Below are 19,582 nucleotides of genomic sequence, written 5' to 3'. Positions count from 1 at the left end.
AGATGTACATAAATAATGGGGAACAGTGACACAGATAGAACCAGGAAAGTGTAATCAAGGCAGTTTTTCCTTGTTCTAAATAGTATCTACATGTTCGTTTTCTTCAATGAATTAGAAATACAGATGTTCTCAGGATGGTCAAGCTCAGATTCTGCCCCAGTTCGGGAGGATCCATTCTATACAGAAATAACCAACAAAGTCAGGTTGCTTACCTGTGACTGTCGTTCTTCAAGTGGTCATCTGTGCAGTCACACGTAATGGGTACTGAGCCTGCACAGTGCCTGTTGTCGGTCAGAATACCCAAGCTACAACGGTTTTTGGCAGGAACTCTGCACCCCTCCCCGCTGGCACTATATAAGGTGGAGTGCCCGCCATTTTCCTCAGTCTCTGGAGACCAGCAGATCGCCCCCCTAGCGGAGTGTGCCATCTCGTAAAGGAGTCGATAGAAAGAGACTACCATCCCGTCCCTTGACACCAAGTGGGGCCGGAGGGCAGGTTGTGTGACTGCACAGATGACCACTCGAAGAACGACAGTTACAGGTAAGCAACCTGACTTTCTTCTTCGTGGTCTCCGTGCATCACACATAATGGGTGATTAGCAAGCTTCACTCACCGGAGGTGGGTTGGTGTCATCAGTGAAGTATGGATGAAAGGACGGCCCGTCCAAAGGAGCAATCTTGCCTGGCTCGGATGTCCAGCGTGTAGTGTCTGGTAAAGGTACAGGGAGTTGTCCAGGTAGCAGCTTTACAAATGTCCTGCAGTGGAATGCCCGATGAAAAGGCCGAAGAGGCCACCATGGCTCTGGTAGAATGACCCCTAGGGGCAACGGGAAGATCTATCTTGGCCAGCTGGTAAGCCAGTTCAATAGTCTGTACTATCCATTTCGATAGTCTCTGGGCAGAGAGAGGTGCACCCTTGTCAGATTCGGAGTATTTGACAAATAGGCGTTTAGTTTTCCTGAAACTCTCTGTGCATGACTGATAGAAAGCTAGACACCAACACACATCAAGGGAATGGAGAGGTATGTGATATTTGATGTTTGTAGTATTAGTTTAAAATTTTAATAAAATTTAAAAAAAAGGAATGGAGAGGTTTCTCTATCGGGGTGGATGGGGACAGGAAGAATGCTGGAAGCACAATGGTTAACATGAACTGTTGTGGCCACCTTAGGGAGAAACGCCAGATCTGTGCGCAGAACTACCTTCTCCTTGTGGAAGTTAAGGTATGGTGGGTCCACACGGAGGGCAGAAAGTTTGCTTGCCCTCCTTGTTGAGGTTATGGCGACCAAGAAGGCTACCTTCCAAGATAGCAATCTTAAATCCGTCATTGTGAGGGGTTCAAAGGGAGCTTTGGTGAGTGCATGGAGAACTACTGATAGACTCCAAGTCGGTACCGAGGGTCGGATTGGAGGATGGAGATTTTGTAGTCCCTTAAGGAAGCACCAGATGAGTGCATGAGAAAACATGGATGAACCCAACAGAGAGCCACGGAAATGGGATACAGCTGTGATGCAGACCTTGATAGAGGTAGGTTTAAGTCCAGACTGATGCAAAGAAAGCAAGAAAGAAAGGATGTTACCGACAGAAGCCAATTCTGGATTAAAACGGTTCGCTTCTGCAAATGTGGTGAAACGTTTCCACTTTGCCTCATACGACCTACAAGTGGATGGTCTAAGGGTGGACTGTAGGATGAATTCGATCTCCTGTAGAGATGATGCAGCTTCGGAGGAGAGTCGAGTGAGGTCCTCCGGTACCGACTGGCACTCTGGTGTCGGAACCGAGGTGTCTTGTCAAAGTCTGTGAGGGTTGGTAGAGGTAGTTAGTGCAGGAGCCACGCAATAAGATTGAGGGTGTTGAGGTCGGGATGAAGAATTGTCCCCCTCCCTTGTGTAATTAGGTGGGGGATGCGTGGCAGACGGAAGAACGTATGTCTTGACAGCCTGAGAGCGGTCGAGAACCAGGGTTGACAGGGCCAACCTGGTGTAATGAAAATGACCCTTGCTCGGTCCCAGGCAGCCTTCTCCAGGATGCGGGTGATCAATGGAATCGGTGGAAAGGCGTACAGGAATGAATCTGACCAACTCACCATCAGGGCGTCCCCTAGTGAGTTCGGACCCGTTCCCGCCCTGGAGCAATACGTCTTGCATTTCAAATTCAAAGCTGTCTCAAATAGGTCTAGTGTTGGGGTACCCCATTAGGTAAACAAGTCTTTGCAAATTTGGTTGTCCAATTCCCACTCGTGGGTTGACGACACCTTTCTGCTCAAGGTATCTGCTTCTTGGTTGTATACTCCCGCTAGATGGATTGCTGTGAGCGAAATCCCTCTGGGAAGACACCAGTCCCAAATCCATACAAATCTGTATGGATAGATGGGCCAATGGTTCCGACTTTGTACCGCCCTGTTTGTTCAGATAAAAAATGGTAACTGTGTTATCGGAGACCTGTACCGATCAGTTCCGTAACGTGGGTTCGAAAGATCGTAGTGCCTTGAAAACTGCTAGCAACTTGAGAAAGCTGATGTGGTTGGACCTCTCGTGTACCTGCCAGGTGCCCTGCGTCCCTAGGTTGGAACAGTGCGCTCTCCAACCCATGAGAGATGCATCGGTATGAAGCGAAATGGAGGGTTGTTGCTGGTGAAATGGAACGTCGACGGTGAGATTGTTGGGGTTCATCCACCATGTCAGAGTCTGTCGAACTGAAGCGGGAGGAAGGAGACGTCGTCTTGGGGAGTTGCAGAGGGGCTGGAACACCGTGTTGAACCACAGCTGGAGTGGTCGCATTCGTAGTCTGGCGTTCGGAACCACTACGATAGTTGATGCCATATGGCCCAGCAGTTTTTGAATAAGCAATGCTCGAACTTGCCCGCTTTTCTGAACCCAACTGGCTACTGAACAAAGTCTGTCCATTCGGGTCTGTGGTAAAAATGCTCATGCTCGGACCGAATTGAGTTGCTCTCCGATGTACTCGATGACCTGTGAAGGAGTGAGACAGGATTTTTCAGTATTAATAACGAGCCCCAAGTCCTCCAGGAGAATGCACATAAGGCGAATGTCTGCAACAAGTTGATCCCGAGACAGGGAAACGATGAGCCAATTGTCTAAATATGGATAAATTTGAACCCCTTGTTGACGAAGGTGAGCACATATCAGAGCCATGCACTTTGTAAATACTCTGGGGGCTGTGGCAAGTCCGAAGGGGAGGACATTATATTCAAAAATGTTGGAGCCAACTGTGAATTGGAGAAACCTCCTATAAAACGGATGGCTACCTATATGGAAATAAGCATCCTTCAGATCAATAGATGCGAACCTATCTTCTCTCTCTAGCAGGAGGAGGATATTTTGTAAGGTGGACATACGGAATTTCTTAGTTGTAATAAAAGCATTGACGCCCCTTAGATCGAGTATGGGGTGTAAGCCACCATCCCTCTTCGGTACTGTAAAATATCTAGAGTAGAAACCACAGGGTCCATCGGAATGGGAGAGTTGGCAGATTGCTCCCTTATGAAGTAGCTGGGATAGTTCTTCTCTAAGAATTTCCGATGAGGCGGTGTATAGCACCGGACCCGAAGGGGGGATGACATCAAACTCGATTCTATATCCAAATTCAATTATGGAAAGGGCCCATTTGTCAGATGTGATGGTCTCCCATAGAGGGAGTTGGCTTTGCAGTCGGCCCCCAAAGGGAGGGGGGAGGGGTGTAGGAGAGAGAGGATCTGTTCACAGAACCTGTCAATGTTGCCTCTTATCAGCGGGTTGGTGGCGGCAACCCTGTTGATATTGGGCGGCCGGTTGCATGCGATTTCGTTGTTGCCGCTGGGGGAATTGTTGGCATGGCTGGAAACGGTGATAAGGTTGGTATCTTGGGTATTGAGATTGATGCCACTTACGACGGCCGGAGTCTGGAATCTCCATCTTCCTGGCGGTGGCCCAAGCATTATAAATATGCTCAAGCTTGTGGTCCATCCTATCGTGGAAGAGGCCCGATCCATCGAATGGCATCCTCTCGATCCATCTCTTGGTCTCCTCTGGGAAGTTGCATGAGCGTAACCAGGCATGCCTTTGGAGAGCGACAGAGCCAACTAGGGCGCAGGAATCGCAGTCGACATGATGGCGGGCTGTTGTGAGCTGTTGGATCGCAAGCTGCATTGCCTCCCTTATGAAGTCCCGGGCTAGATCATGTTGTTGTTCTGGGATGGACAAGGTGATCGAATCCAACCGCTGCATCAGAAAATACTGATACCTCGCCATCGTCGCCTCATAGTTGGAGATTCTCAAGCCCAATCCCATAGCCGCATAAATGCGCCTCGCCATAAGGTCGATTTTTCTTCCTTCCTTGTCCCTAGGGGCCGAGTGCTCTCTGTTGTCTCGCCCCTAAGAGGACTCGACCACGACAGAGTTGGGCTTCGAGTGTTTTAGAAGGAAGGGAATATCTTGTTCCTTGACTTTGTACATGGATTCGTATCTTCGCGATGTCGACTGAGGTTGATCAGGAAAGGTCCATGTATCCTCCATGGCTTCCCGCAGGGTTGTAATCAACGGGATGGTAATGGTAGAAGATTGTTCTTTATGGACAATATCATAAAAATTGTCCTTGTTAGCGCTGGGCTGATGCTCAACCTCAATCTCCAACACTCTGGTTAAGTGCCCCATAAGTTCACTGAAGGTAGCATAGGACTCTTCGGGCGACCCAGGTCCCTGGGTGGATATGACTGCCACAGGGGACGTAGAGCAGTCGTCTGAGTCCTCAGAGTCTGAATTGTATGGGTATGGAGGACTGGAGGAAGACTGAGCCGGAGAAGGAGGATGGTGAGAAGTCGTCAGCGCCGAAGTAGAGGGAGCTTCAGCCCTTGCCTGTCGGGATCAATGACCGTATTCCCTCGGCATGTAGTAGCCGTATGGGGTGGTCCCCAATACTGAGGTTGTGAAGCCTCCAGCCCTTCGTAAGGCATCGGGACCCATGATCTGGCAGATTGTCCTGATGAACAGCGATGCTGGTGGGATTCGACCACCATGGTCCTCCTGGGAGTCTCCGAAGAGGATGGCATTGGAGTTGGGGAACGAGCTGGTTGATGGCACAGCAAAGATCTTGGGAGAGAGTCATGGATCTTTTCATCTGACAACGACCCATGAACGACCGCTTTGGGTGGATGTAACATGGTTCAACCCTCGGTGGGGATCCGGGTGGCGTGACCTGCATCAGCTCTCTCGGTGTCGGTGCCAAGGGTGTCAGAACTGATGGTGCCGTCTGGACCGAAAGGGTGGTCAAATCCGAATCTCTCCGTGATTCCAGAGCAGGCCTATGTTTCCTGCTGGCCTAGCCCGACTTATCTTTTTTGGCCTTCTTCAGGGCCAACGGATCCCCGTGGTCGGAATGCTTCCGCCTCTCCTTTTGTTTGAGCAAGGAATGGGAGGAGCGAGAGGTCTCCTTGGAAGCAACTCCCCTGGATAGTGGACGAGGGAAGGTCACCATGGAAGGGCCGGCTGGCATAGGCTGAGCGGCGAGCTCGTCAGAGGCTGGTAAGGCCTGATCCCAAAGGATCTTCCTCAGCCTATTCTCTCGGTTCTTCCTGGCCTGTTTGGTGAAGGCTTGGCAGTGCCCGCAATTGTTAGTGCGATGCCCCTCTCCCAGGCAGAGGAGGCAGAGCTCGTGTGGGTCCGCTGGGGACATTTTAGCCCCGCATTTCAAACACTTTCGAAACGCCGCACGCTGAGCCATCGAGAAGATCAGAAGAGGGATAGTAAAGGTAAGAGAAAAAGAGTGGAAATACTTATATAAAGGTAAGAGGAAAGGATTAACTGGGAAACAAGGGAAAAGAACTTGGACTCAACGGGTAAGAACGATTCTAGAACAAACAGGTAAGTACAAGAAGACAAGGTAATGGCGCGAGGCAATGCGATCGGCGGTCGAAGGAAGACTGAGGAAAATGGCGGGCGCTCTGCCTTATATAGCACCAGGGGGGAGGGGTGCGGAGTTCCTGCCAAAAACCGTTGTAGCTTGGGTATTCTGGCCGACAACAGGCACTGCGCAGGCGCAGTACCCATTATGTGTGACTGCACAGAGACTATTTATTTTTAAGTTAGCAAAATACCTGTCATTGCGACAGACAGATGGGGCATGCATAGCAGGGCAGGGGTAGGAACAGGACTGATCTAAGTCCTCTTGAATGGAGAGACAGACCATCCCTGCAAACTGTGTCCTGCAGAGATCTTGTAGACCGGTGTCCATGTGGGTGGGCAGTGTAATGCAATAACAGAGCCCCCCTTCATCCCTGTCCCTAAGGGTCGGGCCACCCCTGCCGGGGGGGCACATTTCCCCCTCTCTTCAAACCTCTAAATACAGCGGGATCAGATTATCACTCTTGTGCTCAGATTTTAAAAGACATTTTTCACATATGTTGACGACTGCAAGGGTCAAAACCTCCATTTGCAACACAGAGCAAATCAGAGCACTTAGACACTGCATTTTATCTTTCCATACATTGGTTTATGAAGGTTATTACTTCCTTATTCCGACATAGCATGCATTCCTCCACTGCTAGCTGCAAAGCCTCTGAGCTGGATGTTTATACTGAGTGTCAGCATGATTTAACAGATTACCTGGATAATGTTTCCCCAACTGATCCAGCAAGGTTTCCTGTGTAACCGTAATATGAGCTGCATTCATATCTGATATAGCACAGCATAGGACTTCTGCCAGTGGAACAAACTGGGACTGTAAAATGGGATTCATGTGCACTGGAAATACATCACCTAGAAGCAATATAGAGGGGAGAAGAGAAGGGGAAGAAGAATGAGCTTTCTTTCCTTTTGAATATGTTGTCCTTTTTCTCAGTTGCTTTTTCAAACTATCTTCTTTAAATTAGCCTGAAAGAGGTTAGAATAGTGGTTCTAATAAAGTAACTTCAGCAGTAAACGCAAATGCACAAATAGAAAAGCAAGCAGATTTTTGTTCAATAGCCTTGAAAAAATGCTATTGACTTGAGCTCTGCTGGGTAATTGTGCCAGTTATTATTTTGAAACAGCAAGGATGCTGTAATCACATCCTACTCTACTAGAGGAGGAAGAGATTGTAATTTGTATTTTTATTTCACTTCCAAATGCTGAGTGAACTGCAGTGGCTAGCTGAAGTGTGGGCAATCACAAATTGGTGGGGGGGGGGGACCGCTTTGAGATTCTTCAAAGAGAGGTCCCACACCTTTTGTCCCCAAATACTGACATGAGCTCTTGCTTCCACCCAAAATGGACAGGGACCGAGGACTGTGTATTGGTACCAGGAAAACATCAGTAGCAGAGAGCCACGCACTACAGTAACCAAGTTCTAAGGCTCATGGGAGCCTCAGGTAGGGAAACTGGGTTCAGACTTTCACAAAGGGGAGACAACTCTCTCTAAACTTAGATTCTAAAACATACCTAGACATATACATATACGCACATATTGGTCCCTACTTGTGAACAAAGGTTTTTGGATTGCATTTTCCCCTGCTCATTCCCAAGAAATCCACTGTACCACTGTTTCTGGTTTAAAATCTGGCATACGCAGACACTGCAAATGTTGCTTTTATTAAAAATGTACTGTTACTATCTCTGAAAGATAACCACTGAAACTTTGTCCTGCATCAGAAATCCTAATATGTAGGTTTAAATTCCAAACCAGTTTTATTTCAGTGAAAATAGATTTTAAAATTCTTATTTAATATATTACATACATTAGAGTAGAAAGCAAGACCTGTTGAAGTTATTTTTCTTGCCAACCAAATAAACAACAGCCCCTTTTGAAGAAGCTGTTAAATAGTTCTTAACCTCTATTTTACAAGTGGTAATGCCTATGCTTAACAAAATGTATTCAGAGAATTTCCTAAGAATAATTTCCTCAGTGAGGCTGCTGAGCTATTGCCAGCAGGTGTATAAATCATTGTCAGTTCGCTTTGTGTCAAACAGGAGAATTCAGGGAAAAACCTGTTGACTAGTGCATAATGTGGGTTGTCAGCACAATTCCTTGCAAAACACAGCTTGAATAGGTGTTCTTTTCTATTTTACATTTGCCAGTATTATAAAAATTTATTTTCCAGGAAAAGAAAAGTTGCTAAACAAAAGCTAGAGCAGCATCAAAATGTATAATGGATTAACTCACACACATGCTTCATTAATGCAAATCTCATACCCTTATTTTCAGTTTGAAAACATAGCATGATTGTATGCCAGAATTATTTGTTGTTGTTGTTGTTAGTTGCGAAGTCATGTCCGACCCATCGCGACTCCATGGACAACATTCCTCCAGGCCTCCCTGTCCTCCACCATCCCCCGGAGTCCACTCAAGCTCACACCAACTGCTTCAGTGACTCCATCCAGCCACCTCATCCTCTGCCCTCCCCTTCTTCTTTTGCCATCTATTGTTCCCAGCATTAGGCTCTTCTCCAGGGAGTCCTTCCTTCTCATTAGGTGGCCAAAGTATTTGAGTTTCATCTTCAGTATCTGGCCTTCTAAAGAGCAGTCAGGGTTGATCTCCCCTAGGACTGACTGGTTTGATCACCTTGCCGTCCAAGGGACTCGCAGGAGTCTCCTCCAGCACCACAGTTCAAAGGCCTCAATCCTTCCTTATGGCCCAGCTTTCACAGCCATACATTGCAACTGGGAAAACCATAGCCTTGACTATACGCACTTTTGTTGGCAGGGTGATGTCAACAAGAGCCTAATGCTGGGAACAATTGAGGACAAAAGAAGAAGGGGACAGCAGAGGATGAGGTAGCTAGATGGAGTCACTGAAACAATCAGTGGGAGCTTAGGTTGACTCAGGGGAATGGTGGAGGATAAGAGAGCCTGGAGGAATATTGTCCATGGGGTTGTGATGGGTTGGCACATGGGTTGTGAATAATAACATAACATAAATTAACATAGAGAAGCTCATAATACATTGAAATAGGTTCAGGAATACAAAGGGAAGCTTCTATTCGCAGCAATCTACCCGGAAGCTGTGGATGATATCCAATTACATTATTGTTCTACTAGTGGTTGCACCAGAGTTATCAGAAAAAGTAGCACAAGCAACAACTAGCTTAATAAACTGATGGAATAGCATATCAAAGTATTGGTTTTTAACATGTGCAAGGATGAAAATGAGATTTCTACAGGCATTAGAAAGTTCTGCACTAGCAGAATGACAACACTGGATACAATCCAACAGAAATCATTCCCATTAATCTTTAAAAAACAAACTGGCCTTCCAGCATAAGGCTTTGCTATAGTCCCATAAGCCAATCTGGATTACCAAAGTGAAAGGCTGAATACAAGGACTGAGTATATCTTTGCCAAGGATTAGCATGCGGAAAAACAGAGACTGATTGCAAGCCTCTGAAAACTTTGATCTGGACACAAAAATGCAACCCAATCTGGCCCTCTGGGATTTCCCAGAAGGTTATGCTCCTTTCCTCTGGCCCCAATCCCATTCCCTCTACTATTGTTCATAGAATCATAGAAAAGTTGAGTTGGAAGGGGGCAATAAAGTGATCAATCACCACTTTTGTGCAGCTTCTCCCCAGTCTGAAAGGCTGGAATGCATCTCCTAAGCCTTTGCTTTGGAAGTATAAGCTTTAAGCTAAAATATGTCTTTGTGTGTGTGTGTGTGAGAGGGGGGGGTGCACCTTTTTCAACCTTGCCATAAATCCCCTTTTCCCACCACAACAGGAAGGGAAGGGCAGCAGAAGGCAAATGGGGGCGGGATGGGTGGGTGGGTGAGGATTAGGACTTACAAATACCATTGGTAAACACTAGACATATGCAAGCTTAGACTAAAAACAAACATACAGTTTTACATACACCACCCTCCCTACTTTACAACAGAATAGAACAATACTATAGTTTCAAAGCTGTTTGGAAGGGCATTTGATTTTCTGCTTTAAAATCCGGCCCTCAAAAAGCAGAGTTGCTGGGGGTCGGGCACAGTCATGTTTCTGTTCCTGTCAAGCCACATCCAAGAACCAAAGAACTGTACTGGTTTACACTATGCTTTCTAAAGGATGGAACAGTACTAGGTTTTGTTTGCTTTTTACTGAGGAAGTAGTTCCACTCATCTGATTTGGTGTCCTAAAGAAGAAGAAGAAAACAAGTTCACCATAGTACACATTTGGGCCTGTAATCCTTTCCTGACATCAAAACTTCTATAGGTTTGACAGCCTACTGTAGAAACCTGTACTACATATTAATTACTGGGGTGGATCCACGTTTATGCTGATTCGACTGTGCTGAAAGAAGTGGACTTCTCTTCCCCCTTCCTCCCCACAGCAGCCATTCCAACCCTTTGGAATTCAGGAGAACTCGCTGAATCGGTTGAGCTAAGATGGGGTTGGGGGGAAGATCCCCCAAAATCAGGCAGAGGGACCTTCCATGAGAAGATTCTGGATCCAGCCCATAAGCTGCTTGCCAAAAATACTTCCCCGCAATAGTATAACTTTCTATTTTGCAGAGCAGAAATGAGGCACCCCTTCTGGCATGACACTTTTTATAAACTATCTGAAAAGCTTACCCAGAATATTTGTTTTGGCCTAGAGAGAAGAAACATAAAGCAAATGCTAGTTCTATTGATTGCTGAAATACAGCATAGCTTCCCTAATGGGTAAGATCATTCTGTGGGGAGTGGTGAAAGATTTGTTTACCAAACTCTAGCCTAGACAACCTGCCAAAAAAACTCATATATTATTGACCTTCTAATGATCTTACCAGCCTACTCAAACAGCTAATTGTTTACATATGAGAAACCTGAGAACACATTTTCAGAGCATATAGGACAACAAAATGTGGGAAAGTTATCTGCAGTACAAAAGTCAGATAACAAAACATGGAGAACAAAAACTCTCCAGATACGCTTCACTAACATAAAAGGATGTTTTGTTCTGTCCCTGGTTACTTGAGCTTTGCCGGATTAATAGAGCCTTTGCTGAACAGGTAGCACATTTCATTTTTCTTTTGACATGCAAATTCAGATGTAATGCAAAACTCTGTTACTATCCACAAATTTGCTGCACTGTGCAACCAACTCCCTTTAACTATTAAATATACTTCACTGCTCACATTACTGATTATATTTAGCAGAGCTAATATTAAAGGTAGGCATGGTCAGGTACATGCTGAAGGCTTATATCTAGGAGGGGCTAACTTACAAGAGACTCATGTTTGAAGGCCTACTGACCACTGCAACCTCCTTGTTCACCCTTTATCAGGTGTTGGTGAGAAGCAGCATTTGCCACTGCCCACTTGCTTACCACCTGTCCAGCAAACAAGTGGTAGAAACAATGAGAAAGAGATAGATAATGAAAAGCAATAGCTGCTGGTGACAATGGCAGTGAGAAAATGGTGGTGGGAATGGGCCCAGTGAGGATGGCTTGCCCAAAGGGCCTTCCATTGGCCTTGATACTGGAGCCAAAATGACAGGAGACGTGGGAGAAGATTGCGATGGGATCTCATGACAGCAGATGTGGGAACTGGGATGACAGGCTCCTAATTCCAAATACTAAGCTATAGAAATGCCAAAGATGTTCTTGCCAAGGGCAGTACTGAGTGGCAACGGTAAGTCTGTATTAGCAATAAAAGAGAGATCTTCCATGCCATCAGTTTGAGAATTAGGTCTGGGTGTCGAATTTGATCTCAGTCTCAAAGAAGCACCTTTGGTACCAAGGGGAGAGCCATATATTTGCCACTGGATAGGTTGTGAAGCTTAATAAATTGTAACTGATGGAGCCACCATGGAGTGATACCATCTGTTTGCAGTTCTGTCGATACCTTTGTAAACTGTAGAAATGGTGGAAACAGGTGAAATAAAACCCCTACCAGGGGAGGAGAAGCACATCACCTGTGAAGTCTTGCTCGCACCTGTTCAGCTGTGATAATGAGGCGTATTGCGTTATCCATGGTTGCAAAGAGGTCTATTAATGGAATCCTCCCACCTGTGAAATATGGGTCCAGTCATCTTCACATGCAGCTGCCATTCGTGTATGGCATGACACGATGACTGTGTGGATTAAAGAGAAGTTGTTTGCTCCACTTACACAGTTTATATGGAAGAGTGGGCCGATTCAAGCCCATTTATTGGGCTGCAGTTCTGACTACAGATGGGAAAGCTGCTCCTTTAGTTAACCTGGCCCAAAGCCATTCAGGGCTTTGAATATTAATGTTAACACTTTGAAATGAGACCAGATTTCAATTGGTAATCAGAGAAGCTGATAGAGCTGGCATCGTATGTTCATAATGCCCAGTTCTCATCAGCAGCCTTGCTGCCCAATTTTGGACCAACTGAAGTTTCCAGATTGTCTTCAAAGGCAGCCCCACATAGAGAGTATTGCAATAATCCAGACAAGAGGTTACCAGAGCATGAATTACCACGGTGAGTTTCTGCCTGTCTAGATAGTGTCATAGTTGGTAAATCAGCTTAAGCTGATAAAAGGTGTTCCAGACTACTGAATACACCTGAAATTCCAGTGAAATTTAGGGTCCAGGAGCACCCCCAAAACTACAAACCTTGTCCCTTGGGAGGACTGTAACCCCATCCAGGACAGGTGTGATGTCACCCATCTGGACAGAGGATTCCCCCACCAACTGTCTTATCGGGATTAAGTTTCAATTTCAATTTCAATTCAAGTTTCATCCAATCCATTATCAAGACAGTCTCAATTCAGAGACTGTCAGAATAGTCTCAATTCAGAACAGCCACCATCTCACCTGGGTTAGATGACAGAGAGAGATAAAGTTGAGTGTCATCGGCATCACCACACCTTTGGACAACCTCCTCCAGCAGTTTCATGCAGATGTTAAATAGCATGGGGGATAAAATACAGCCCTACAGAACTCCATGGCATAAATGCCATAGTGCAGAGCAATAATCTTCCAGCACCATCTTCTTAAATTGACTGGTCAAGTAAAAGTAAAACCACTGCAGAGAAGTGACTCCAACTCCCAAGCCAACCAGAAGGATACCATGGTCAATGGTATCAAAAACCGTTGAGAGGTCCAGGAGAACCAACAGGGTCACACTCCCCCTGTCCTTCTCCTGGCAAAGGTCATCCTACAGGGTGACCAAGGCAGTCTCTCTTACAAACCCAGGCCTGAAGCCCGAATGAAATGGATCAAGACGGTCCATTTCATCCAAGAGTGTCTAGAGCTGTTCCACCACCATCTGCTAAAACACCTTGCCCAAAAAGAGACATTGGCTACCAGCCTATGGTTGTTAACATCCTCTGGGTCCAGGTTGGACTTCTTCAGGAATTGTCTAATAACAGCCTCTTTTAATGAGGCTGGGACCACTCCTCTCTCAACAAGGCATTCACAGCCTCTGGATCCAGATCCTCAGCCCTCCTTACTTTGCATGATAAACCAAAATGGGCAAGGAGGGAGATCAAACAAGACTAAGCACTGTGTCCACATCCTCAGACCTCAATCACTGAAACTCTACCAACAAACATGGATCAGACAGTGCTCTGGATGCCCCTGTCAGTGGGAACGTATTAAACGTGAAGTCCAATTCACCACAAAGAATAATTTAAATTCATTCTATCAATTGTTCAATTCTAAATGATTTCCAAGATACTGTTCATTACAAAATAAATGCTGAGAGGAATACATGTTGTAGACCAATGAAAAACAAGCATAAAATCAGTCTTCAAGCCAGTCTACTTTCTGAATGGAACCAATGCAGTGACAACTTGAACAGTGATCAAAGGATAGAATAGAACAAAATGTAATGAGAAACAACTGTATCACCCTATTTATCTTGGTTTTCCAAACTCCTCTTTACCTCAGACTCTTGCAGAAAAGGTTCTTAAGTGAGAAGTGAATACTAGTATTTTTCAAGCAGAAAGCTATGATACTCTGCACCTTTTTAGAGACACACTTTCTTTTACCACTATAGTGCACACCCTACCATGGAAAAAGATGGAGAAAATCATAATCTTACCAGCTGTTACAGGACTGAAATTATCCCACATAAAAACTGCCTTTATTGTAGCTGCTATTGTAAGCGCTCAAGTTACATCAAGGCAGTGACTGAGCTAAGACAAATAACATCAGTTGTTTCGATTACTGGAACATAATCTACATGGACTGCCGCTGAAAAATGTTCAGAAACTATAGCTACTGAAATATGCAGTAGCCAGACTGTTGCCTGAAATGTGGTTTAGAAACCAACTGCACTGGCTTCTAAACTGTTTCCAGGCACAATCCAAGGTGCTGGTTGTGACTGACAAATTGCCTAATGGCTTGGAGCCAAGATGTCACAGCAGCCTGCCCATCTGAGATACCATCAGAGGCACTGTCCCATGTCCCACCACCAAGAGACGTTAGAATGGTGAGTATGTGAGCCGGGCTTTTTCTGTAGCAGCAACTCCCAAGGGTGGCTTTGTTCCTACTGATTTTCAGGCAGGGAGAAAAACCATATTGTTTTGCAAGGACTGTGGCTTTGAATATTGTGTTTGATTTCTTTTTAAAGACTGTTAATAAAACAGTAGCAGTTAAGAGCATGGAACTGGGACTCAGGCAATCTGAGTTCTAGTCCCTGCTCAGCCATGGAGCCAACTGGTTGACTTTGGGCCAGTCACAGACTCTCAGCTCAACTTTCCTCACAAGGTTGTTGCTGTGGGAGTAAGACTGAGAGCAGGAAAAGGAGAATGATGTAAGCCGCTTTGAGTTCTTTAAAAGAAAAATGGTGGAATGTAATTTTTTATGCTGTGGTTGATGTTGAGATTTTATTGTACGTTGCTATGTGGAACCTGTGGGCAGAGAAGTGATATGAAATTGTGAGGGCATAATCATGTGGCCTCCCAAAATTGTCTGGTGGCCATATGATTATTGAAAGCTCCAGCTTCTCTGTCTTCCAACTGCGAAGCTGGGGCTCTGAATGAAAAGCCTCATCCTGCCTCTCACATAGCCAGCATGGAGAAAACCATGCCTGCTGCCTCTTTGAGGTTGGAAATTGAATTGGAAGGGAGCTAAAGGAGCATGCTGGAGGAAAGGGGAGGAGCCATATATCATATCCAAATGGTGCCCCAGCCTCCTTCCCTACTCCTCTGTGGTGATTCCTCTGGAAAAGCCAAGCGACAAGGTGCAGTGTGGTGAACAGTACCAGCCCCATGCCTCGGATCCTGCACTAGATGTGTGTAAAGCCCTTTCTTCAGAGGTTTATATGCCTCAAGGGCAGAGAGCATTAGATAACACCCTCCATAAAGAATGTTAATTGTCCCCCTGAAATGCAAATATTTATTTATATTTATTCCTAACAGAAATGCATACCATATTTTTCTCTTTGAAAAAGAAGCTGTTCAAAGCAGCTTGCAAATTATAGAAGTAGCCATAAAAATCAACAATCTGTCTTAAAAGAATGATTATAAGAGCTGCATCAAAAAGCAATTAACACAAAAAGCTAAGTTAATCATCAATAAATTAAATTACAACAGAAATTAAGCTGCACCGTGCATTAAATGTATTACATACTATATGAAGCTTAGGTTTAAAAACTGATTGTGATTATTTGCCTAGTTTTCAGTGGAATCCTTTAGGCATGTTTACTAAGGAGTAAGTCCCACCATTTTCAGATGGGATTACTCCCTCTGTGTTTAGAACTGCAGCTATTGTCCAATTACATAGTTTGCATTTTTAGTGCATTTTCTTTCTGTATTTTATTTTCACCCACTGGACGTCAGAAGTAAAATGTACTTTCTCAGAGTCTAAGGCATTTTTCATGGCTGAGAGATCAGAATGGAACAAGAGCTTGCTAATGGTCTCCTCCCCTCTTTCCAAAGCACTCCATGTCACACAGCTTCCGGCCCCTTTGTCCTCAGTATTTCCAGCTGTTCTCTGTACACAAAGTTTTTCACTACCATCCTTGTTTTTGTCAAAAAAACAAATGCAAACACAAAGAAATTTTGACACACTAGACCCAGACTGAAGTTAGAGGAACATGAATTAGTCACAATTGGTCCTATCGATTTCAACAGGTCAGGTATATTACTCCCTTATTCCCATCTATTATTCTCTGGATTTAGGCCGCAATACATACTTTCATAAATTTACCAAATCATTCTGGCTCACAGAATTTGCATCCCGAACATTCTCGCAAGTCCTTGGGTACATGTCCCAATCCTCCAATTGGATGGGAACTTTATATGAAGTTATAAACCCTTCCAGCCCCATCCAGGTCCTAAACGTTCTGTTGTGATCACAGAAGCCAAGATTTACTTACTTTCTTGTAGTCTGTTGGTCCTATTTACTATTATCCCTTTTCTCCTCTGTAGATCCTTCAGCCTACTGCTTATCTACTTTATTCCTAAGACTTCAACATCCAGCTTCCACTTACTTGGTCTGAGTGCCAGTCTCCAAAGTGGCCATTCCCCACCATTATTTTCATTACTGCAATAGTGTTTGAGGAGCTGTTATATAAATTAGGTTTGACTTCATTTCACCAGAACATCCAATTAATTGAAAAGAATGGAAACCTTCCAAATGTCCCATGATATAACTGGATTTCTTAGTTTATAAGCACCTTGTACTGTATAAAGAAGTTGTTACAATTATTTCAGTTACTACAGTTGTGAGTTAAGAACTATGACAGATAACCTCACTTGGGTATCTCTGCTTCAGTTAAAGCTACCTCAGAGCAACCTTTCTCCAGTTAGTTTCTTGAATGTTTGTATACTTATTTCAAATCTTTAGATTGCAACACTGCAGAATGCAAAATATGTTACCCTTTATTAACTCATTTGCAATTTAAAAGTAAGAAGGAAGGAAGGTACAATAAGAACATTCACAGTGATGTCTCATGGTTTGAAGATTTATTGGGTGATGTTTTTCTCTCACCTTACCTGTCAAATAAATCGTGGTACCTCATTAACATCAGTATAGGATTAACTGAGAATTTAAAGAGGTGAATAATGACTAACAGCAATTCCATTTCAACGTTAATTTCCAACCAGCCTACTCCTGCTCCCTCTTCCACTTTTTAGCCCAGGTGCCCTGATCTGGGTTTTATCCCTTTCCTCCCTGCAGCTACAATTAATTTTGTTTTATTTTAAATTGATATTCCCAGGTTTCAAATTAACATGCTGCTAAACCGATTTGGAGCCCCTCTGGAGTATATAAATTTCTTTGAAATCATATACAGAAAAGCCTACAAATGTGGAAAGGAATGGACAGAAGGGATGTTGTCAAACATACTCATTTTCAAGGGATGGATAATGAACATATCTTCTGAACTTTTCAATAATATCCAAGAAATTCTTACAAAAGCATGTGAGACTGCGTCCTCATGAAACATTCTTGCTGCCAACTTATAAAGAATTAAACCATAATGTGACACATGCTCTGCCATGACATTGCCATATCGCTGCATTTGGTTATTGTACAATGTATTATAAATGTTCGTATATAAGATTACTTGGTGTGGGAAGTGTAAAATCTGTATCGTTTAAAATGTGAATGAAGGCCTGTTCTTTCTCACAGGAATGTGATGGAGGAAGGAGGTGACCAGGCTCAGCTGTGGCATCATTGTAAAAGTAGAAACAATATCTTCTTAAATGTAAATAGTATCTTTGTAAAATGTAAATTGCGCAGAGCTTGCAGTGAAATGTAGTATGTCTGTCCTAGGAGATGAGGGAAAGAATGAGGCACATACCCAGATTCTTTCACAGAAACAAAAGAGATGAACTAACAACTTTTGGCTCCTTCATGGATCACTGCCTTGTCCTGGTGAAGGAGCTTGCGTAGGTAGCTCAAAGAAGCTATGAGCTATGCCGTGCAGGGCTACCCAAGACGGACAGGTCATAGCAGAGAGCTCTGACAAAACGTGATCCACTGGAGAAGGAAATGGCAACCCACTCCAGTATCCTTGCCATGAAAACCCCATGGACAGTATCAAAAGACAAAAAGATATGACACTGGAAATTGAGCCCCTCAGGTCGGAAGGTGTCCAATATGCTACTGGGGAAGAGCAGAGGGCTAGTACTAGTAGCGCCAGAAAGGATGAAGCGACTGGGTCAAAGCCGAAAGGACATTCAGTTGCAGATGTATCTGGTGGTGAAAGGAAAGTCCGATGCTGCAAAGATCTATACTCCATAGGAACCTGGAATGGAAGATCCATGAATCAAGGCAAGCTGGACATGGTCAAACAAGAGATGACAAGACTGAACATCGACATCTTAGGAATCAGTGAACTAAAATGGACAGGAATGGGTGAATTTAATTCAGATGACCATCAGGTATACAACTGTGGGCAAGAATCCCTCAGCAGAAATGGAGTAGCCTTCATAGTCAATAAAAGAGTAGGAAAAGCAGTACTGGGATACAACCTCCAAAATGACAGAATGATCTCAGTTAGAATCCAAGGAAAACCATTCAACATCACAATAGTCCAAATCTATGCCCCAACCACTGGTGCTGAAGAGGCTGAAGTTGACCAGTTCTATGAAGGCCTACAACACCTTCTAGAATTAACACCAAAAAAATGATGTCCTTATCATCTTGGGGGATTGGAATGCTAAAGTAGGAAGCCAAAAGATAACTGGAATAACAGGCAAGTTTGGCTTTGGAGTACAAAATGAAGCAGGGCACAGGCTGGTAGAATTTTGTCAAGAGAATACGATGGTCATAGCAAACACTCTTTTCCAACAATCCAAGGGATGACTCTATACATGGACATCACCAGACGGTCAACAAAGAAATCAGACTATGTGCTCTGCAGCCAAAGATGGAGAAACTCTATACAGTCAGTAAAAACTAGACCAGGAACTGACTGCGGCTCAGATCATGAGCTTCTTGTTGCAAAATTTAGGCTTAAATTGAAGAAAGTCAGGAAAAGGACTAGGCCACTCAGGTATGACCTAAATCATATCCCTGATGAATATACAGTAGAGGTGACAAATAGATTTAAGGAATTAGATCTGATAGACAGAGTGCCTGGAGAACTATGGACTGAGGTTTGCAACATTGTACAAGAGGTAGCAACTAAAGCCATCCCAAAGAAAAAGAAATGCAAGAAAGCAAAATGGCTGTCTGAGGAAGCTTTACAAATAGCTGAGCAAAGAAGGGAAGCGAAAGGCAAGGGAGAAAGAGAAAGATACACCCAATTGAATGCAGAATTCCAGAGAATAGCTAGAAGAGATAAGAATGTCTCCTTAAATGAACAGTGCAAAGAAATAGAACAAAACAATAGAATAGGGAGGACCAGAGATCTCTTCAAGAAAATTGGAGATATGAAGGGAACATTTCATGCAAAGATGGGCATGATAAAGGACCACAATGGCAGGGACCTAACAAAGGCAGAAGAGATTAAGAAGAGGTGGCAAGATTACACAGAAGAACTATACAAGAAAGAGCTTAACGTCCCTGATAACTACGATGGGGTGGTCACTGACTGATTGTGGTGCTGGAGGAGACTCCTGCGAGTCCCTTGGACTGCAAGGCGATCAAACCGGTCAGTCCTAGAGGAGATCAACCCTGACTGCTCTTTAGAAGGCCAGATCCTGAAGATGAAACTCAAATACTTTGGCCACCTAATGAGAAGGAAGGACTCCCTGGAGAAGAGTCTAATGCCGGGAACAATTGATGGCA

The 19,582-nt window shown here is 44.4% G+C and overlaps 1 protein-coding gene across 2 annotated transcripts in view; it reads right to left on the bottom strand.

The window, feature by feature from the left end:
• STOX1 (storkhead box 1) overlaps positions 1-19,582 on the bottom strand; it is a 48,879-nt gene that overhangs the window by 7,023 nt on the left and 22,274 nt on the right. The window contains exon 2 of one of the 2 annotated variants that reach the window (XM_044420461.1): positions 6,599-6,751. In XM_044420461.1, coding sequence (XP_044276396.1) covers positions 6,599-6,751 — 153 coding nt within the window. Of the gene's footprint in view, positions 1-613; positions 877-6,598; positions 6,752-19,582 lie in introns of those variants that run through there. The other variant, XM_044420462.1, reaches the window with a different exon arrangement.

The sequence above is a fragment of the Varanus komodoensis genome, unplaced genomic scaffold, assembly GCF_004798865.1.
Source record: "Varanus komodoensis strain SLA01 unplaced genomic scaffold, ASM479886v1 scaffold11, whole genome shotgun sequence".
NCBI lineage: Eukaryota > Metazoa > Chordata > Lepidosauria > Squamata > Varanidae > Varanus > Varanus komodoensis.
Note: the sequence above shows the minus strand (reverse complement) of the source record. Positions and strands in the feature narration are given on the sequence as shown.